General features: G+C 39.0%; 1 protein-coding gene across 1 annotated transcript; it reads left to right on the forward strand.

Moving 5' to 3' along the window:
• Positions 1–2,244: 2,244 nt before the first annotated feature.
• On the forward strand, positions 2,245–3,678 carry LOC131238505 (TLC domain-containing protein At5g14285-like). Its single transcript, XM_058236217.1, has one exon. The coding sequence runs from the start codon at positions 2,762–2,764 to the stop codon at positions 3,497–3,499; it is 738 nt and encodes a 245-aa protein (XP_058092200.1). The 5' UTR covers positions 2,245–2,761; the 3' UTR covers positions 3,500–3,678.
• The last annotated feature ends 20,267 nt before the right edge of the window (positions 3,679–23,945 follow it).

Consider the following 23,945-nt stretch of genomic DNA (forward strand, 5'->3'; position numbering starts at 1 on the left):
TGTGGGGCCCACCGTGATGTAAGTGTTTTATTCACGCCGTTCAATATTTTTTTTCAGATAATTTCAATATGCAAACCAAAAATGAGGCAGGTCCAAGGCTTAAGTGGACGACACCAAAGGAACCTAAACTGATAATGACACCCACCACTGAAACCTTTTTAAGGGCCAATGTGAAACCTTTTTAAGGGCCAATGTGATGCTTTTTTTTACCATACAACCTATTCATAGGGTCACGTAGACGTGGATGAAGTGAAAACACAAATCTCAGCTTCATTCGTAACTTTTCTAGCTCTTGAGAAGTTTTTAATGGTAGACATTCAATCCCCACTTTGTGATCCACTTAACTTTGGACCTGTCTCATTTTTTGGTTCACTATTAAAATTATCTGAAAAAAAGCATGGGATGGTGGGGATAAAACACTTACATCACGGTGAGCCCCACAAAGCACTAGCCAGACGTATTACGGTCACGGGTAGGACGCAATCCGAATACACCGGGGATGCGGATTGTGTCCTGCTCCGCCTAAATGGTAATCCGTTCCGGCGGGGCTCCATGGGGTCCACAGTGTTGTAAGTGTTTTATCTACGCTATTAAACACTTTTTTTAGATAATTTTAATAAGTGAATCAAAAAATAAGACAGGTCTAAGGCTTAAGTAGACCACAAAGTGGAGATTGGACGTCCACCATTAAAAACTTCTTGGGAGTTGGAGAAGTTTCTGAGTAAGCTAATTATTGTGTTTTCACTTCTTCCACGTATAAATGACCTTCTGAATACGTTTTATGGTAAAAAAAACATCACGTTGGCCGTTGGAAAGGTTGCAACGGTGGGTGTCATTATCAGTGTGGGTTCCTTTGGTGTGGTCCACCTAAGCCCTAGACCTGCCTCATTTTTTGGTTTACATATTAAAATTATCGAAAAAAAAAACATTAACGGCCTGGATAAAAGACTTAAAACACGGTGGGCCCTACAGAGGGCGGGGGTAGGACGCAATCCGCGTCCCCCGACGTGCGACGATAAGATACGTCGGGACTCTAGACACTGGGTTTTTCTTTCAATGATCTGAACCGTTTATTTGAAACGGTTTAAATAATCCAATTCAACTGAGAGATTTTATTTGTTGAATTTCCACCATTGAAGTTTCTACCTACTTGTCATATAAACCGCTTGGATTATTGGAAGATGACCCGTACTCAAAGGTTAATATCCCGGCGTATTGTATTGATACACGGGTGGATATATTCGATCGAACCTCATCAGGATTCGATTAAGTATCGTGTACGGAATGTCACGTGACGCAAGGAAAACCTAGTTGCACTCGCCACACACGTGGGAATAAGGATCGCAAGTTTGATATCGGATCTGCTCATCAGAGGGTGATGATCATCTTATGGACCACGAGTATATAAAATGATTAGAAACATTGACCAACGGTCCAGATTTGATGTTAACAAACTTGTGGTGCAGATGATTATTAGATCGTCGTGAATCTACACAGTGGACTCTCCTGATGAGGTGGTTCCAAAACTCTCCTGCTCTGATATCACATAAGCCTACCTCGCTCCACGTCCACTGCGATGGGGTGCCTGCAATTACCTTTCTCAAGTATATGCTGGACCGGATTTTCTGGGAAAGCCTTTCGCAGGAAGTCCCTGCCAAGGATGCTTGGTGGGGCCCACCGCCATGTTTGTGGGAAATCCGTTCATCAGTTTTGAGAGCTCATTTTAACAATTTGACAAAAATGAGGTGGTTCCAAAACTCAAGTGGGTCACATAAGAGGCAAAATTGGGTAAAGAAATACGCACCATTGAAACCTTTGTAGTCTCAATCTCGATGTTGCTATGCCATCCAGACCGTTTTTAAGTTCTTTATCAATGGGAGGAAGTGAAAATATGACAAAATTAACCTGAAACAGAGCTTTTATGGGCACTAGAATGATTCAACGGTTCTCACTAAATACCCACTGTTTACTCTCGTGTGGCCCACTTGAGTTTTGGATCCATATCATTTCTTGGATCATGTACTAAATGATCTCGAAAAACGGATGAACGGGGTAGATGTCCCAAAAACATGGAGGTAGGCCCCATTCAGCATCCTTGCAGAGGAACTTCATGCTCAAGGCTTGTGCAGGAAATCCGGGTCCAGGCATCCTTCAGTATTTGGACGCTCTCGAGGTGTACCATAGATATTAGTGGATAGTTATTTTAATCGCTTACTCCACTCTTTGGTGTCTTTTCCCCCAACGGAACAGAGTATTCAAATTTCAGAATCCATTTATTAAGGTTTTGAAAATTGTATCTTTGCCACTGCTTTGATATCCAGAATTTTATAGTTTCTTCAACACTTTTGTACTGGATGATCCAGAAACCCAGCAATTCGGTCCCTGTGGAAACCTCAAATATCAGGATCTGAAGCTTCCAATCTCTTAAAAATCGCGTCTTTGCTGGTTTTTTTTCTTCGTCTTGGGTGTTCACACGATTCTCAATTCATAGAATCCAAATCTTCCAATCTCTTTAAAAATATATTTAATAAGTGTTCTTTCTCATCCTGCCAATCGATTTTCTTAATTTCTCAATATATTTCAACTTACCACAATATTAGGCCCTTTTTTTTTGGTCGTCCAAAATCTGATTTTCTTAAATTCTCAATCTTTCTGCAATTGGGTAAAAAATTCCCAATTTTTTTTTTTGTTAAAATCTTTGACCGTCTTCTCTTGTTTTGACAATTTTTCTTGGAAATAATCTCTAGTTAATCCGCTGTCCATGGAAAACTCAATTCTCACGTCTATTTCATACATCCCTCTCTTCTCATCATTCTTCATCCTCATCTATTTTCTCGCCTACTTTGGAATTTTTCAACATTGGAGCCCCAAACAGCGCACCGAAGCTTCGAGCTGCTTCATGTCATTAACCCATGGAACTCCCGCCGTTTTAATGGCAGCATTCGCCATTGTCTCCCAAGCTCACCACAGCTTCGCCTCTCCCAATACCAATTTCCAAAACCTAGTACTCGACTTCAGCATTGCGTACTTCCTGGTAGATCTCCTCCACTACTTCATCTTCTTCCCAGACGACTATCTCTACATAGCCCATCACTTAGCGACCCTCTTCGTATTCGTCACCTGCCGTTACCTTGTCTTCCATGGCGCCTTTTCTATTCTCATCCTTCTTGCCCTCGCGGAGGTCACCAGCGCCTGCCAGAACACGTGGTCTCTCGCCAACATCCAGAGAGTCGACGTGCCTGCAGCTGCCAGGCTGTATGAATTTTTGTCACCGCCCTTCTATACACTTATGAGGGTTTTTGCAGGGCCAGTCTTCACATACAAGATGGGCGTCTTCTATTTGAGTGGTGAGGCAGATAACGTGATTCCAGGATGGGTTTCGATTTCTTGGATGGTTGTTATTGTGGCGGCGATTTCAGTCAGCAGTATGTGGATTTTAAACAATTGGATGGAGTTGTATAAAGAGAGAATTAGGAGATCTGAGAAGAAAACAAGATAAAAGAGTGGGAAGATTTTGGTTTGGCAATGGAGAATGGCTTTGGCATTGTGGAGACCTATTGATGGATGGAGAGATTTTATTGGTTTTTCCATACTCTGTAAGATTTTTTCTTTTTATGAATAGTTCCTGTATAGATTAGATTAATAACAGATTAATCTTGGGATTGAGTATTGATTCTACTGATAGTGTTCAATAATCTATTTTAGACCTCTAATATATATATATATATATAACTAAGAATTTGAGAAGGTAGAAGTATCTGTGCTAATGCAAAATCCTAGGTTAGTTCCCCAGAACTGAATTGCCTGCATGTGCACTCACGTACGCAATCCACCGTTCATCTGTTGAACCATACCATGGAATGGGGAACCAGAAATTTCACAGAGGTCGGGTGGATTGGATGGTTTTGTGCTCTATAATTATAGGGCAGTTGGGAAGAAAGTCGTACCGATGGTCATTTCTTGATGGGTAAAAGTTTTCTTCATGTCCGCAGCTTGGATGGTCTGACTGGTGTGATTCTGGACATGTTTCGTCTATGTTAAGGCCATCAGATGAATGGACCGGATCTCGTAGACATGTGTATGTACACAGAGATTGAGTGCTTGGTAACTAACTTAGATATTCACAAGATCACCAGATCCTTTTCCTTTACACAAAAGTGGAAGCCGAGATTGCTTGATCAGTTGTTCTTGTGGATTTTGCCTGTGTTCTCTTCTGGCTCGTGGATTGCTGCGCTTCATGCTCTGTATGGCCTTCACAGGCCCATATGAAAATTCATGAGCATTTCAGAACTACTTTAAGGGCCTGTTTGTATAGGTTTAAATCCTGTCTCTTTAGAATACTTACAAAATGATTTGAATCCTAAAAATGAGTGCTCATACAAATCCAATTGTATCAGAGCCGTGCCATCAGAACAGGCACTTGTATTGTTTCCAAAACTGAATAATTGCTAACAAAGAAAACAACTTTCATGTGAACTAGATATTTCGAATATCAGGAATAATATGCACTCCCATATGTGACGGATATGTTTGTCTAATTTCTCTCAATCCAATGAGGTTATAAGTCAGATATGCAAGGTTAGGTTCATGATTTAAATAAATAAATAAATAAAGGCAAAAGTCTGCAAAAGTAAAAACTAACATTTAGCATACAAAAGGGGAAAAGACATTTGAACTACCAAGCAGCAGAATACGCAAACAAAAGAACTCATTTAGCTTATCAGCCATTGAGATCAATTGGGTTTAAATCTTCTCTCATCCGCACGCTATGATACATGAATAGAAACAAGTATATTATGCTGTATTGTCAAATTTAAGAGAGACACCGAGAGAAGCGCGCGCGCGTGTGTATATATATATATATATAATTCCAACCCATCCAATCTGGGTTTCAGTCCTTGCCTCAGTTGTAGACTCAGAGAAGTTTCAACACTAGGTCTTGGGTTTGAAACCTATAGGTGGTGAAATCCCACTATGGTGTGTGTGGGTGTGTTCGTGTCGGGTGTACGTGCCAAAAAAAAAAAACCATCAAATAAAAAAATTAATTAGAAAAATCAATATAAGTATGAAGTTTCAATAGTTTTTATAATAAAAAGGAATTTTATGAAATGAAAAAAGATTCATATATATATATATATATGGAAAAGGTTCTATATGGTCGAGCTCATGGGAACTCCCCATGAGGTCCAGCTATGTGGGCCCCACCATGATGTATGTTGAACATCTACCCCATCAATCAGATGCATCATTCCATAGCGGGCCTAGGGCTTAAAAATCAAGTCAATCCATGACTTGTGTGGGCTACCCCACATACAAACGTTGAGAGGGATTACCCTCCATTAAAACATTGATAATCATTTTTTGGGCCCACTGGGATGTGGTTCACAAATGCAGCCCATCCATTATGTGTGTCCCACTTGGATGAGGTCAGACCAAGTTTCAGACGCATCCAAATTTCAGGTGGGCCCCACCAAGTGCTTTTATATGTTTTAGGCATGTCTTCACATGATTTTAGATGGTATGGCCCACCGGAGTTCCCTATACAGCTGATTTTTGGGATATCTCATAATTTAAAGGGGACCCATCAAATGCACGGTGTTGATGTTTGACATACATCGTGGTGGGGCCAAACAGCTCGACCTCATGGGGAGTTCCCATGAGCTCGACCATATAGAACCTTTTCTATATATATATATATATATATATATTGCATAGGTTCTCTCATTAGATTTGCACCTTGTTTCGTATAATAGTAGTTTAGTAGTTTGCACCTGTTTTCATGATGAGCCTAATCAGGAGGGGCAATCCATTTTCATCAGCTGGTTATTGCGAGAATCTATGGTCAGCTGATGTACTATGAAAGTGAAATTTCAGTTCTACAGTCGAGGTAGGAAATGAACGCTACTAAATACTGAAATCCAGGCCCTGTTTCAATTTAACCCGAATGGAATTCCGGCAGACAGTTGATGTTTGAGGCGGCAATTGACATTAACCGGGGTTTAAGTTCTCCCTCTTTTCTATCCCAAATTGCACGTTAGAATTGAATAAGGCAGTGCATCGTGGTCCATGCCAAAGCGGTGCATGCTTGAAAATTTAGAAGGGAGAAAGAATCTATTTTCTGGGAACAGGTTCTCTGAGATTCTGTTTGTTCTGTTGCTTACCAGGAATGGAATTTTTATTTATTCAATAACCATGTTTGGGTAATGGCAAAGAGTCCCTAGGAAACTAATTTTGGCTATTTTACAAAAGAGAGCTTGAAGAGGTAAATTATGTCACCTGTGCCACCATGGCACATGTGTATGAAATCCTTCACATTCATTGGGCTGGGCCCATCATGATATTGCCGTCCCCGAAAGAGTAGGCCAACTTAATCATCAAATTCAAACACAAGAAACTAATGGCCCCATTCACAGTCCAAAGTCATCCGACCGAAAATTCAATTGGTTGGAAGCTAAAATTACTCAGCAGCTGTAGCCTAAGCTTATCTTTAAAACAAAGATAAAGATACCTAGATTGAAAAAATGAGTGTCTTGAATAAAGAAGACCTTAGGCGCTGCATCTTGTAGTCAAATGATCCATCAATCTGTTCACTGGTAATGCCAGTGCAGCTGCTGCGAATTCAAGTTAAACTCCCTGCAACTACACTGTCAGAGATTGGATGATTAAACAGCAGAAATAATCTCGTTTGGTCAAAACAAAATGCGAATGTCTAAGATTAAACGAGCTGCAGTATCCAAACAGCCTACAAATGAAACTGTAAATTAAGAAGGCAGTTAAATTCTAAGTAGTTCCCACTTTACCAGATAACCTACCTAACTCTTTGGACAGTCGTTTGCTAGAATACACCCAAGCCTTTGTCTCAATGGATTTTGGGGTCATTTTATCTAAACCGCTTATACGATGGGCCTCCTCTGTTTACACCAGTATTGGCGTGTCCAGGCGGACCAATGAAATGCCGCTCCATGTCGGCATTGCGGCATTGCTTACAAATGAGGGACAATTCCTATGCTCACCTTGAGGATATCATGTGCCACATGTCCTTTGACGACACGTCACTTACCTAAAACAAAATGGCTAGCTTAAAGCCATATGCATGCTCACCGGCGAGAAACTGTGACAAGAGGTAAGTAGCCCTCCCACGAGTGGCACGTATAGTCAAAGCAGCATGCTTGATAAGTTTATAAAGACACATCATAATCAGTGCTTTCATGACGACTACACACGGAAGTTTGGTGGACGTATAGAATGAAGGATATGTCTTAGAAGAAATGGAAGGGGGTGATTAGGACCCAATAAAATTTATGGCTTTTAACACATAATTAATTACTTAAACTAATATATCTATTAAACTAAGCAAAATAATTAACTCTACGGCTTTCAAGTTAATATAGAGTCCAATAATATATACTACTAAAGACATGCCAATTATGTAACCAGTGTATAATTGATAGTGTACATGTATGTGGGGATGTGCTAATTATTGACTCCTAGCATTCATCTAATCATGTATAGTGTTGAGGGAAAAATAAAACGACTTATGGAATGAATCAACTCAAGAAACCAGCACAAACCCAATAAGGCTAAACCATTTAAGAGGCGTCTACTAGCGAAGAAAGGTCGACCTTCAACTAGGTTGAAACAGCTATAAATCCACTCAAATGGCTGACCTATTGAATAGGTCAGCATAATCATACGTCAGTTATAAATCAGCTATAGGTCAATGTAAACCATAGGTCAGATATAACTCGGCCATATGTCGGTAGCGGGTCAACCCAACCATAGGTCAGACATAGCTCAGCCATAGGTCAGCATAACTTTTGACAAGGTGAATGTTGAACTGTCGAAAGGCTCAGCATTATCTACTTCTACTGTATTTGACGCCTACACCGTCCAACCTTTTCCTGAACTAACAATCCGGGAATCCCTCCAACGGCCCAAGGATCTCGTCCAAGATTTTCAGGAGATAAAATCGGATCCCGATGATCTGAACAACCGTAATCTCAGGAAGACCCCTGGTGGATTTGGAAACCTGTGCAAGAAGATCTTCAACATTTCAGGAATCCTAAATAAGAAAGACTCCCTACGGTGTGATCTTTCCTCTCATATAAATAGGGATGTTCCTAGCCAATGTGAGGTAAACATACATATCCTTATACTCACCCATATACACGACTGATGACACTTTTCCTTAAGATCATCTCCTACAAATTCCCGAGATCCTGAGTTAGGCATCAGATTTTCCCCTGTACTAGCCAGGGTCTCCTTTGTCTCTTACTTTCTTCTATGCAGGTCTTAGAGGGTTAACCAAGGAGGGTCTATCGGAAAACTACATTAACAGTTTTGTAAGTGCTATAGTTTATATCCCTATCTGTTGTCAAATTTGTGGTGCCAAAATCACTGTTATGTTATATATAACTTGCATAAGTGAAGCTCTCTCAAGGATCAACATTCATGAACAAGCTAAGCTCACAACAAGCAAAGCTCACAAGACAAGACTCAAGCTGTACTTCAAGAAGAGTACAAGGCAGTTTGTAAAGAACTCAAGACTCTTTCAAGATTGAGCTTCATCAAGATTTCAACTACATCAAGACTTCAAGGCTCATACTTCAAGTTCACTAGTTCCTAATGTTTCAATGTCCATACTTCATGATTGAGGTTTGATTGACCATAGGTTGACCTTAGAAGTAGGTCATTCTGGATACATAAGTCGAATGTTTATTTTACATGAGTTTGGTCTGTTCTTCGACTAGTCCTAGGTCTTCTTCGACTAGTCCTAGACTTGCTTCGACCAGCCTAAGAAATTCCTCGATCAGTCGTGAGTTTGTTACAAATTTCGGATAAAATCTATTAGGCTTCGACTAGTCCAGGAATTTATTCGACCAGTCGTAAGAACAGTGTCGACTGCATCTTCGACCAGTCGAACATCTTCGACTCGAAATCCAGCGATGGTTTATAGTTTCTTCGACCAGTCGAAGGAAACCTACGACCAGTCGTAGGTGACCTACGACCAGTCGTAGGAGACCTTCGACCAGTCGTAGAACGGTCAGAGCATATCCCGCCGGATTTTTCAAATATCTGTTGTTGCTTCGACTAGTCGAAGAGCTCCCTAGACCAGTCGAAGACACGATCTGCTCACCTATAAATAGTGCACGAATCTCAGAAGAAATTATCGAATTAATTAATCTATTCAAGCCAATCTTCGTCGAACTTCTGAGAGATAATTCTGTGCTCCATCTAAGCTAAGTGTGCTTATTTAATATTCTCTTTCCTTAGCTTTATTTTAATTGATTTTGTTTCTGCTATTCCAATCTGATTTGATAAGAGGAATTATTATTCCCTTTCTTTGGAATCAAAATCAATTAAGGCAAGCCCTATTAGGTTTAATTTAAAATCTATTAGAATTAGAACCATTGTAATTGAGTCTTGGACATTGAACTTGGACATTCAATCATCTACTCGACTTAGTTCTACCGGGCCGCTACAACGAAGGAGATAATCGGTATTTTACATTTAATTGTAAATTCCTTTCTGTTTTGGTTTCTTTCAAGATTTGCCGAAAAATCTTGTTGTATTGGTTATCCGAGGAGAGCCAGGAAAACTCGAAGTGGGGTTTTTAATTGTGTAAGCCCACGACAAAGACACAATTGTAAAGGTTTTGGGTGAACCTGGGAAAACCTATTTTTAGTGAACGCTAATATCCCCTGTGTGAGGATATTAGGAGTGGAGTAGCATTTTGTGTGGCTGTTGTTTAACAGTTGGTGAACACACAGGCGAACCACTATAAACCCTTGTGTTGTGGTTGATTGATTTATTCTTCTAATCTTTAATTATTCTTTTGTGGGATGTATGTATGGTGGTGAATGTTGTAATCATTTAATTCAAGCATTGTGAGAATGTTGTAATAGTTTAGAATTTATTTTCTGCTATTCCTTTATCAGCTTGATATTTAATTTCTTTTGAAAGTTGTTCCAGCAAGGTTGCCCTGCCATTTTTATGGTGTATGGCTGTCCCTAGAACAATACATTTTTTATTACAATTTATTTCAATTCAGTTTGTATTTGTTTCTGTATTCCTCTTCAATTTGAGATTTGATACAAAGATCTTTCTAGAAATAAGGTTGTCCTACCATAAACTCTGGTTTTTGGTGTAAGGTTGTCCTTAGAATAACATTTGTATTAACCTCTCAAGATCTGAATTTTGAGGTTATTTTACTTTCCTGCATTGTGATTTACTTTGGCTATCATATTCTTTTTAATTCCGCTGTTATAAATTTTATTTGGCATTGTCCTATTCACCCCCCCTCTAGGACATATAGCTTGGCCTTTTCAAGTGGTATCAAAGCCTAATAGCTCTTTTTAATTCTTGAATTTAATTCCTGAGCTAACGATTTAAGCCATTTAAGATGTCAAATTTTGATAGCCTTTCAGTCACAAGGCCTCCACCCTTTGATGGCTCCAACTATGCCTATTGGAAAGCCAGAATGAGGATCTTCCTCAAATCAATGGATGAAAATGTGTGGCAAGCCACAGTGACTGAATGGAATCCTCCTATCATGGAAGTTACTGGGGTTGATGGTTCAAAGTCTATGAAAGCCACACCATATTACCAATGGACCACTCTTCAGAAAAGTGAGAGTAGTGCAAATGCTAAAGCACTAAATGCAATTACTTGCGCACTATCACCAGATGAGTTCAAAAGAATCATTTCCTGTGATACTGCAAAGCAAGCTTGGGATATATTAGAAATGACACACGAGGGTACTACAATTGTCAAAAAATCTAAAGTCCAACTCCTCACAACCAGATTTGAAGAAATTCATATGGAGGAAAATGAAATGTTTATGGACTTTTACACTAGATTGAATGACATTGTAAACTCAATGTGGGGTCTTGGCGATAAAATCCCAGAAAGTAAAGTGTGTGCAAAAATATTACACTCACTTCCTGAACGGTTCAATTCTAAAGTAACCGTGATCCAGGAACTTCGTGATACGGATAATATGAGGGTAGAAGAACTAGTTGGTTCTCTACAAACCTATGAGTTAAACTTTAAAGCTCCTAAAGGTAAATCTATTGCACTAAAATCTTCTAAATGTAATTCAAAAGAAAATTCTGATTCAGAAGATGATATGGCTCTTTTAGCTAAGAAATTTTACAAGATTTTCAAAAGCAAGAAAAGGATTGATTTTCAAAAATCAAATGATAAAAAGAAGTTTAGACCCAAATCTCGAAAATCTTTAACAGATAGTCAATGTTACAACTGTCAAGAATATGGGCACTTAGCAAATAGATGTCCTAAAAGGGACAAACCCAAGAAGAAGGGTATGTTGGCTACATGGGATGAATCATCTGATTCTGAAGGTTCTTCTGAATCAGAAGATTCTGAAACTGAGTCGGGCAATGAGGTTAAAGCTCTTATGACTCTAGCCAAATTCACATTTTCAGATAATGACTCTACAAGTGAAGAAAATCTGAATAGTGAATGTGAAAATGAAGATGATCTTCAAGACGCTTACAATGCCCTATATAAGGAAAGTTGTAAAATTGATGTCAAACTTAAACTTCAAAAAGAAAAGTTTTCTAAACTCAAAAATTGTTTTGAATCACTTGTTTTAGAAAAATCACAAATTTCAGATTGTTTTGAAAAATCAAAATGCGATTTGGAATTCAAAAACTCCCTAATTATTGATTTAAAATCTGAAATTGAGAAACTTAAAAATGAAGTATCTTCTCTTCTGAGTTTAAAGGACACATGGATATATGCCCAAGGTGATCCAAAGTTAGAGAAACTTTTATCCGGATCAAGAAAATGTGGCGATCGATCCGGGTTGGGCTATGATAAAAATCTACCTCCTAAACAAAAGTATACTCCTCCTATGTTTGTTAAAGGAGAGTCCTCAAACTCAAAAGGGAAAAGTACTTATCAAGATTTTTCTAGAAATTCAAAAACTTTTCAAAAACCTAGAAGCAGCCATGTCAACTTTAATCAGAAATGAAATCCACTAGCTGAAAAGATAGTTGATTTACTCAAGGAGCTCTTAAAATCTAACTCTATAGGTCATTCCTACAAATATACACAAAAGAAGACCAACTATGTTCCTAAACCCAAAACAGTTATGAAATGGGTTCCTAAAGTTACCTGCTTGGTTGCTCACACTGCTTTCAAAGCAACAAGTCATTCAAAGTGGTACCTAGACAGTGGATGCTCCAGGCATATGACAGGTGACAAAGCTTTATTCATGGATTTGAAAGATATGACTGATGGTTCAGTCACATTTGGTGATGGTAGCAACTGCAAGATTATAGGCCAAGGTACGGTTCAACTTTTTAATCTTCCTGTGTTTAAAAATGTTTTATACGTTGAAGGCTTAAAACATAACTTGCTTAGTATATCTCAAATATGTGATAATAACCATAATGTTCGGTTTTCTAATCAAAGCTGTGAGATTCTAAACAATAAGGGTTCTGTAATATTAACTGGATGTAGAACGTCTGAAAATTGCTATATTATTAGCGAATCCAGCTCATCTAATCAAACATGTTACATGGTCCATACAGATGAGACTGATTTATGGCACAAATGTCTTGGACATGTACATTATCGAAATTTATATAGATTGAGCAAACGAGAACTTGTAAGAGGTTTACCCAAACTTTAGAAATTAGATAAAATATGTGGTGAGTGCCAGATAGGCAAACAAACAAAGAACTCACACAAAAAGGTGAATTCAAATACCACATCAAGACCACTCGAACTTCTCCACATGGATCTGATAGGACCTACCAGAACAGAAAGTCGTGGTGAGAAAAAGTATATCTTGGTAATAGTTGATGACTTTACCAGATTCACTTGGGTAGTCTTCTTAAGGGATAAATCTGAAACCCTTGAAGAAGTAAGAAAAGTTCTCAAAAGGATTCAAACTTAAAAATCTTCTCAAATCAGTAAAATTCGTAGTGATCATGGATCTGAATTTGAGAATAGCAATTTTGAGAAGTTCTGTACCGACCAAGGAATATTACATGAATTCTCTGCTCCCAAAACTCCACAACAAAATGGAATTGTAGAAAGAAAGAATAGGGTGCTTCAAGAAATGGCTAATGTCATGTTGAATAGCATGAAGCTCTCTAAAAATCTTTAGGCTGAAGCAGTCAACACAGCTTGCTATATTATTAACCGAGTCTACATTAGCAAAGATAAAAATAAAACGGCTTACGAATTGTGGTTTAATAAAAAGCCTACTGTTAAATACTTTCGAGTTTTTGGCAGCAAGTGCTATATTTTACGTGATCGTGAAAATTTGGGAAAATTCGATACGAAGAGTGATGAAGGGATTTTTCTAGGATATTCCTTAAACAGTCGAGCTTATAGGGTCATAAACAAAAGGACTGGTGTGATTCAAGAATCCATTAATGTTGTCATTGATGATCACTTAAACACACCAATTTCTAATTCAGATAATGATGAAGTACTAATCATTGATAAACCTGATACTTCATCGAATCAGACTGATTCTAAGTTGAGGACTGTTAAAGATCATCCAACCACACAAATTCTTGGAAACCCTCTCACCGGTGTTCGCACCCGTAGACAACTTGAGGATATATGTAATTATGTATGTTTTACATCCCAAATTGAACCATCTAACGTAAAAGAAGCTCTTGCTGATGAGAACTGGATTGTTACGATGCAAGATGAACTCAACCAATTCGTAAGAAATGATGTTTGGTATCTCGTACCAAGACCTAAAGATAAACACATCATTGGAACAAAATGGATTTTCAAAAATAAGTCTGATGAGTGTGGAAATATAATTAGAAACAAGGCTAGACTAGTGGTACAAGGTTATACTCAAATTGAAGGGATTGATTTTGATGAAACCTTTGCACCAGTAGCACGTCTTGAATCTATCAGACTATTAATATCCATTGCATGTTTTAAAAAGATAAAGATCTATCAGATGGATGTGAAAAGTGCTTTTCTAAATGGCGATTTACATGAAGAAGTCTATGTTGAACAGCCAATAGGTTTTGAAGATTCCAAAAATACTGATCATGTATATCGGCTTAAAAAGGCACTTTATGGATTAAAACAAGCACCTAGGGCATGGTATGAGAAACTAACGAAATTTCTTTTAAGTCATAATTTTCAAATGGGATCTGTTGATAAAACTCTGTTTGTTAAGAAACATAATGATCATATCTTAATGGTGCAGATTTATGTTGATGATATCATTTATGGATCAACTTGTACTGACTTGACTACTGAGTTTGCAGATTTGATGAAATCACAATTCGAAATGAGCATGGTTGGGGAATTGACTTATTTCCTTGGATTGCAAGTAAAGCAACAATCTGAAGGAATATTCATTTCTCAATCTAAGTATGCTTTGAATCTAATCAAGAGATTTAGATTTGAGAATGGCAAGAATTTCGATACTCCTATGAGTACTACCCTGAAACTATCAAAAGACTCTAATGGTAAAAATGTTGACTCAAAACTTTATCGGAGTATGATTGGTAGTTTGTTATATTTAACTACTAGTAGACCTGATATTTCTCTAAGTGTTGGTATTTGCGCAAGATATCAATCTGATCCAAAAGAATCTCACTTGATTGCTGTTAAGCGAATTATTAGATATGTCGCAAGTACTGTAAATCTCGGTCTCTGGTATCCTCATGAAACTAGTGTCCAATTAGCTGGGTACTCGGATGTTGACTGGGCTGGTAATTTAGATGATAGAAAATCAACCAGTGGTGGTTGTTTTTACATTGGAAATTGTTTAGTTTCCTGGTTTAGTAAGAAACAAAATTCTATATCACTTTCAACAGCTGAAGCTGAGTATATCGCAGCTGGTAATGCATGTACACAGCTTGTTTGGATGCAACGAATGCTAAGTGATTATGGAATTAAACAGGATTCTATGTTATTACATTGTGATAATTCCAGTGCGATAAATATTTCAAAAAATCCTATTCAACATTCTTGTACTAAGCACATTGACATTAGATTTCATTATATAAGGGAATTAGTAGAAGAAAAAGTTATATCTCTAGAATATATTCCTACTGAAGATCAACAAGCTGACATTTTCACAAAACCTCTCGATAAAAGCAGGTTCAAAAAGATGAAATTTGATCTTGGCATGTGCATTTTAAATTGATAATTTATGCCTTCTTGTATTATAGTGTATATATTTGCTAGATTGAATTCCAATTTTTGTATAATTTGCAAGATATATGAATTAGTGTATAGACATTTTTGAGGAACTGGATTCTGACTCAGCAAATGATCCAGATTTTGAACCATCTGATGTTGATGCACGTTTGAGTACATTAGAGGGTAAAGTTGAGAATATAAATGTAAAGTTGGAAAACATGTCTATTGCTCATGATTTACAATTCAAGTACATGCACAAATATCTTAGGTGCTTGAACAAAGGCATGCACCAACTTGATCCCTCTATTCCTGCTCCATCATCTGGTTCTGGTTCTGACTAGTTTATATGAGATTTCTGGTCTGTAATAACTTTATAACTTAGCACTTGATTGACTTTGAGTTTGATACTATCTATGTTTTATACTGGATTTTATTCTATGTGATGCTGAGTATCTCTATCACTCTTTTGCTATAATCTCTTATCTCCTCATGTTTACTCTCATATATTCCTTTAATTAGTTCTCCTTTGTCATATTGTGACAAAAAGGGGGAGAATGGTTTGTTCTTAATGTGATTGTGAGAGGAGTAGCATTGATTATGTTACTCAGGGGGAGTCAGAGGGAGTATGTTTGAGCTTGTTGAATGTTGAAACTGGTTGAATGTTGAATATTGAATATTGAATATTGATTTGCAGGTATTAACCAGTTGTTTTACTTTTGTTTATCTTGGTTATGTGTTTTGTCACTAATTTGACAAAGGGGGAGATTGTAAGTGCTATAGTTTATATCCCTGTCTGTTGTCAAATTTGTGGTGCCAAAATCACTGTTATGTTATATATAACTTGCATAAGTGAAGCTCTCTCAAGGATCAACATTCATGAACAAGCTAAGCTCACAACAAGCAAAGCTCACAAGACAAGACTCAAGCTGTACTTCAAGAAGAGTACAAGGCAGTTTGTAAAGAACTCAAGACTCTTTCAAGATTGAGCTTCATCAAGATTTCAACTACATCAAGACTTCAAGGCTCATACTTCAAGGTCACTAGTTCCTAATGTTTCAATGTCCATACTTCATGATTGAGGTTTGATTGACCATAGGTTGACCTTAGAAGTAGGTCATTCTGGATACATAAGTCGAATGTTTATTTTACATGAGTTTAGTCTGTTCTTCGACTAGTCCTAGGTCTTCTTCGACTAGTCCTAGACTTGCTTCGACCAGTCTAAGAAATTTCTCGATCAGTCGTGAGTTTGTTACAAATTTCGGATAAAATCTGTTAGGCTTCGACTAGTCCAGGAATTTGTTCGACCAGTCGTAGGAACAGTGTCGACTGCATCTTCGACCAGTCGAACATCTTCGACTTGAAATCCAGCGATGGTTTATAGTTTCTTCGACCAGTCGAAGGAAACCTACGACCAGTCGTAGGTGACCTACGACCAGTCGAAGGAGACCTTCGACCACTCGTAGAATGGTCAGAGCATATGCCGCCAGATTTTTCAAATATCTGTTGTTGCTTCGACTAGTCGAAGAGCTCCCTAGACCAGTCGAAGACACGATCTGCTCACCTATAAATAGTGCACGAATCTCAGAAGAAATTATCGAATTAATTAATCTATTCAAGCCAATCTTCGTCGAACTTCTGAGAGATAATTCTGTGCTCCATCTAAGTTAAGTGTGCTTATTTAATATTCTCTTTCCTTAGCTTTATTTTAATTGATTTTGTTTCTGCTATTCCAATCTGATTTGATAAGAGGAATTATTATTCCCTTTCTTTGGAATCAAAATCAATTAAGGCAAGCCCTATTAGGTTTAATTTAAAATCTATTAGAATTAGAACCATTGTAATTGAGTACTGGACATTGAACTTGGACATTCAATCATCTACTCGACTTAGTTCTACCGGGCTGCTACAACGAAGGAGATAATCAGGTATTTTACATTTAATTGTAAATTCCTTTCTGTTTTGGTTTCTTTCAAGATTTGCTAGAAAAATCTTGTTGTATTGGTTATCTGAGGAGAGCCAGGAAAACTCAGAAGTGGGGTTTTTTAATTGTGTAAGCCCACAGACAAAGACACAATTGTAAAGGTTTTGGGTGAACCTGGGAAAACCTATTTTTAGTGAACGCTAATATCCCCTGTGTGAGGATATTAGGAGTGGAGTAGCATTTTGTGTGGCTGTTGTTTAATAGTTGGTGAACACACAGGCGAACCACTATAAACCCTTGTGTTGTGGTTGATTGATTTATTCTTCTAATCTTTAATTATTCTTTTGTGGGATGTATGTATGGTGGTGAATGTTGTAATCATTTAATTCAAGCATTGTGAGAATGTTGTAATAGTTTAGAATTTATTTTCTGCTATTCCTTTATCAGCTTGATATTTAATTTCTTTTGAAAGTTGTTCCAGCAAGGTTGCCCTGCCATTTTTATGGTGTATGGCTGTCCCTAGAACAATACATTTTTTATTACAATTTATTTCAATTCAGTTTGTATTTGTTTCTGTATTCCTCTTCAATTTGAGATTTGATACAAAGATCTTTCTAGAAATAAGGTTGTCCTACCATAAACTCTGGTTTTTGGTGTAAGGTTGTCCTTAGAATAACATTTGTATTAACCTCTCAAGATCTGAATTTTGAGGTTATTTTACTTTCCTGCATTGTGATTTACTTTGGCTATCATATTCTTTTTAATTCCGCTGTTATAAATTTTATTTGGCATTGTCCTATTCACCCCCCCCCCCCCTTCTAGGACATATAGCTTGGCCTTTCAAGTTTGGCGCCTTCTGTAGGAAGCGAGATCATAGTCGTTTCTCGCTCTACCATAGAAGTTATAATGGCTAGAGGGAAGAAGAAAACCCGAACCTCCCTGGTAGCAGTCCTAGTTGCGCCTGACCTTACATCACCACCAGAACAGCCCAATGGTCATCAGGGTTCATCCTCTCAGCATCACGTTGATTCTGATCCTAGGAGGCAAGGCCAACAGTCTCGCAACAAAAGGAGGGCAGTTGAACTCCCTCGAACAACAGGTCGGAATGCTGAAAGATAACATGAACTATATGAAACAATTGTTGGAGCAACTACAGCCTCAGCACATCCAAAGGACTTCCAAGGAGGAGGAACAAATGGGTTATAACCCTCCTCCACTTTCTAGTACACCTACCGCTTCGTAAAGAAGCCAATAACATGCCTTGGCCAAACCAGCTCCATCCCACGTTTTAGGGACAACGGCCTTGCCTGCTTCCAATCTGCACCACAAGCTAGACAGGAAGAAGTGCGGCAAAGGCCTGGTCGAGGCTACTGCTGAAAGCGGTGAGACTTGGGAGGTTGAACTCAAAGACCTGCGCAGTCAAATCGGGGGCATATGAGAAGCATACTGCATAAATGCCCTGACTCCGATGGAGGCAATAATGGAGGAAACCGGGCCTCTATTTACCGCCGACATTATGAAGGCATGACAACCAAACAGGTTCCGCTTACCTCAGATCACCCCGTTCTCAGGAAATACCGACCCATCAAAGTACATGGAATCCTTTAAGGTCTACATGGAGCGCCACAACACATCTGACGTAATTATGTGCCAAGCTTTCTCCCTAACCTTAACTAAAGTCGCACGACTGTGGTTCAAGTAGTTAAGTTGAATTCCATCGGTTCGTTCTCTTAGCTCAGCCAGGCCTTCCTCACGAACTTTATCGGGGGAAAGAAAATACTCAAACCATACTCCCACCTCCTTCACGTTGTTCAAAAAGAGGGAAAGCTACTGAAAGACTACATCAAATGCTTCAATTTGGAAGTGTTGCAGGTACGAAAGCATTCTGAGGAGCTCGCCTTAACTGCGATCATGGGAGGACTGAGAGATCAACAGTTCCTCTTCTCACTGGACAAAAATCCATCGACAACGATGGCTGACCTATTGAATAGGTTGCAAAAATATGCCAACATTAAAGAAGCTCAAGTCCTTCAGAACGCTATTCAAAACAAAGCTCTTCCGACCAAAGAACACCAGACGAAGGTAGAACCAAGCTCGGCTGCCACGAACAGAAAGAGGAAGGATGACCAATCACGGGATAATCATTGCCCGAACAAGCGGCCCAACAGTAAGTTTAAAACTTACACTCCTCTCAATAAAACACTCGAGCAAGTCTCAATGCAGATTCAAGACAAGAGTATCCTCCACTGGTCGAGAAAGTTGAAGTCTGATCCCAATAGGAGGAGCAAAAATAAATATTACCTTTTTCTAATGCCCCGAAAATCGAGGGTCGAGTAGAAGCTCAACTCCCGAGTTCCAACGCATTACTTATGCAACATATATAATGATGATTAAATGTTGTCCATATTAGTGTATAACATGAGTGGGATTATACTTAAAACATCATATCATACTCTAGAGAGAATTAAGTTAAGCAAGCAGAAGACTGAGATAGGTATATAATGTATAGAAGTGTTTCTTAATCCCCAAAGTATGAGTGTGTTACAAGGCTGAATATATACATGTGTTGATCCAAAATTTACAAAATACAAAATTTGAAAGTCCAAATAAATCATATAATCCCTGTAATCCCATCAATCAGTACATGGTCTACATAAACTCGCTTGATAGTTGTACATAAGAGAATTCCTCCTCATCGTTATAAAAGTCTGGCTCCACCTCGTAAGCCTCGCCATCATCTGCAGTTAAAACAGAGTCTGGTTGGTGTTTTAAAACACCATCCCAGAGTGGGAGTGAGTGATCAACTCAGTAGTACTATAAGGCAAAGGTTAACATGTTATCAATTCAATCAAGCAGTAATGATGAAGCAGTACAACAATCATGTCCTAAGTACTCTTGTTAATGTAGGAATGATATGCTATAATGATGCATGCTCTCGCCTGCACTCCCTCAGCGACACCATCTCATGGTCGCACATGCTACTCCCACCATACCTTCATCGTCAAAGCACATGCAATGCGTTGCATGCACGTGTTAGCCAAGTTCTTGATTAGGCTTATTCATACGGCAAATTCAAAAAGCTAAGGTACCTCCCTTTTTAACATTTACCCAAATAATTATCCATCTAGGGTCGTCAATCCTACTTAATCACATACGATAGGCAAGTTATAGGGCAACATCACCCCTGATTTGAAAAGCGATGGATAGGCAAGTTCGCGAGTTTTCACTCGAGGTCACTATGAAAGGTTCGTCACCTTAGCGTAGGCCTATTTTATTCTTGAGGTCACTACGAGAGGCTCGTCACCTGATCGTAGGCCGAGAACTCGAATACAATGTCCCATATTACCATATTCGGCTCACGAGTTTGGGTTGCTCACTGGTCACTACGGGAAGGCTCGTCACCCCAGCGTAGGTTGACAGTTCGACCACGGTGTCCCATACCACCATGCCCAGCTTATGAGTCTTAGCGGATCGTAGCACCAAGGTTAAACAGGCTTTACATTGATAAGTAGTACCTTAGATTCAAGCAGTAGCGTCCATACATGGCAAACACACATTGGGCCAATCAGGTTACTTGACAAATTTGATTGGTACGAGCGCATGCTAAATTAATCGACATGGAGCGCATACGCACTCCTCGTGGCTTAACCACTATCAATAACTACCGTACGACTCAGATTCATCGAACATATCCGTTGTGGTGAGGTTAGTTCGACCACTTGATCGGGAACCGTTACCAATTGCCTGGACTACGTAGTAGTCCCAATCATACTCAAATACAATAGGCATTCATATGTGATAGTCAAAACAACATTTAACAAAAAATTTAAATGTAATTCTCATTCAGGCATTTTATCAATCATATTGCACATGTTATCATACATAGGCATTTCATCCATAAATCACATAGTAGCAATATAAGTTACATGAAGGAAACTGTAACTATAGATAAGGTAATTGAGAATCCTATCTTAACACCCTCATTAAATACATTTCAACAAGAAATTTCTCATTCAGACATTTTAATAAACACTTAGACTACACATCTCATCTCAACATACATGTAATAATTAGTTATAACATATATTATGGCAAATCCTTTCACAAAGGAGTTGTCATACGTACAACAAGCATGAATTCTAGATTAATAGTCATGGGAAGCATAAATCATAACTTCCTATTCATTCAGGCATTTCCACACACACATGGAATGTATTTTAGTATACAACTTAGTTTAAACATGCATGATAAATCGGAAACGTCGTAACTAAGATCATATGGCAGCAATCAAGTTAGACATAAATCATTGCTAACATTGAAAGCCTTGAAAACCATAACCGAAACATTTATAGTCTTCACCTTTCATTGGTACGCTCGTTACGAACTCGGTTCGTACACCGTGTCTTTGTCTACGACACAACGACTACTAAGCATTGAAATAGGTTATCTATTTCACCGATTTCTCTATTTGGATTCCTAAAACAGATTAGGGTTAGGATTTCTTACCCAAAAATGGAGTCAAAATCAATAGTGTAGCGACGATGGGGTGGCGATTTGGCATGTGGAGTCGTGCGAAAGGATCCCAGCAACGATCTCCCTATCTCACTCTCTTCTCCTCACTCTTTCCTCCTCTTTTCTCTCTTCTCTTTAGGGTTAGAGAAAATCGTATGGAATGAGAGAGGGGTGGTTTAAGGTCCTTATATAGGCCCAGAACTGATGTCAATGGCCCCAGGGCCATGATATACTTAGGTTATAGCCAAAGGGTGTCTGTTTCGGGCCAACGGAGCTCATCTGGAGGTCCATTGCTCATGTATGGTTTGAAGAAAGTTCCTTAACAATGGGTTTGTTCCAGGTTAAGATTTCGGTCCGATCGGATTAGTGGATCGATCGTGAAGGACCCATTTCAGTTCAACTATCATCGGCACTCGATCAGGGCCACAAGTATACCAATGGGCGTAGGAAAATTTTCCTGATACAAGGGTGTAGTTAGGTCAGAATCTGATGGTCTGAAACCTTAAATTTGGCCTGTAATCGAACGACCCAATTCACTTAAGTTTGAGCTCATTTTCTGAAGATATTTGCGTTTCTCACACACTTCACTCTAGGCTCAAGTTGTGCATTTCTGGATACTATTTGGACTCCATTCCCGTGATGGTTGTCAAGACCAATAAGGTGGTCATACCCTTATAGTTTCGCAGTCATCAGACTTTTGATGCGCGGTCTAGACCAGATATAGAGTTTTAATGTGCTCCCGAGAGCAACTGGGTTTTGAGATTGATCCTAGATTTCTAGGTAATATTGGGTTAGCGATTCTAATGGTTTTGGGTCTTGCAGTTTGTATAGAAAGTGGTTTGAGCTAATTCTCTGATTTATTTAGTTTAGTACTTAATTAATTTTTGCCTAATTTCTACAGAATTCGATCCTTAGTGATTTCTACCTGAGGTGGTACTCGAGTCTTTGTATAAATTTTTTCGAGACATTACAATTTACCCCCCTTAAAGAAAAATTTCATCCTCGAAATTAGTACCTTTTCGTACCCGTAGAGAATCTAAGGGTAGTTCTTACGGACCTCGGCTTCTGTTTCCCAAGTAGTCTCTTCCTCAGTGTGATGCGTCCACAGTACTTTCACAAGCGGGATAACTTTACTATGCAGCACTTGCTCCTTCCCATCTAGGATACACGTCGGTCGCAGTACATAAGTAACATCTTCACTCAATTGTACCTGCTCCCATTTAATAATGTGTGAAGGATCAGGAATGTATTTCTTCAGCATCAATACATGAAATACGTTGTGCACACCTGCGAGTGGTGTGGGCAGAGCGAGTCAGTGTGCCACCACACCCACTCGATCTAGGATCTAGAATGGACCAATAAATCGTAGCATGAGTTTTCCCTTCTTACCAAATCGAAGGACTCTCTTCATGGGGGAAACTTTCAAGAATACATGGTCCCCAACTTCAAACTCTAGCTGTCGCGTATCGACGTAACTCTTCTATCTTCTCTGTGCCATAAGAAGTCGACGCCTGATAATGTTGATCTTCTCTGAGGTCGCTGTACTAAATATGGGCCAATCAAACTCTTCTTGCCAACTTCTACCCAACAATGCGGTGCTCGACATGGACATCCATACATTGCTTCATAGGGAACCATGCCAATACTCGCTTGAAAGTTGTATTATAAGCGAACTTAGCATAGGGAAGACAGTCATCCCAACTATCATTGAAGTCAAGCACACATGCTCGCAACATGTCTTCTAACTCCTGATTTACCCGTTCCGTCTGCCCGTCAGTTTGTGGGTGGAACGCGGTACTAAACTTCAGTTTCACCCCCATTGCTTCCTAGATACGAGTCTAGAAGAGGGGCGTGAATCACGTGTCTCGATCCGACATAATCTCCATAGGCACTCCATGCAGACGTACTATCTCATTAATGTACAGCCTGGCCAAATCATCTGCTGAGTTCGAAACTCTAATAGGGAGAAAATGAACCAATTTCATCAATCGGTCCACAATCACCCAAATGGAGTCATGTCCATTCCTCGTCTTCAGCAACCCCGAAATAAAATTCATAGAGTTGAAATCCCATTTCCATTCAGCTATAGGCATGGGTTGAAGTAAACCATGAGGTTGGCGATGCTTAGTATTGACTTACTGGCACGTGAGATAATGGGACACATACTCTGCTATGTGGGCCTTCATGTTGTCCTACCAGTACAAACGCTTCATGTCTTGGTACATCTTCGTACTGCCAGGATGCATTGTCATCCTCGAATTGTGAGCGGCTTCTAGAACTTCCTTTCTCAAGTCATGAAATTTTGGGACGCATAGGCGGCCACGATAACGTAAGCCCCCATCCGAACTAACTCTCC

This window comes from Magnolia sinica, chromosome 3 (assembly GCF_029962835.1).
Source record: "Magnolia sinica isolate HGM2019 chromosome 3, MsV1, whole genome shotgun sequence".
NCBI classification, from domain to species: domain Eukaryota; kingdom Viridiplantae; phylum Streptophyta; class Magnoliopsida; order Magnoliales; family Magnoliaceae; genus Magnolia; species Magnolia sinica.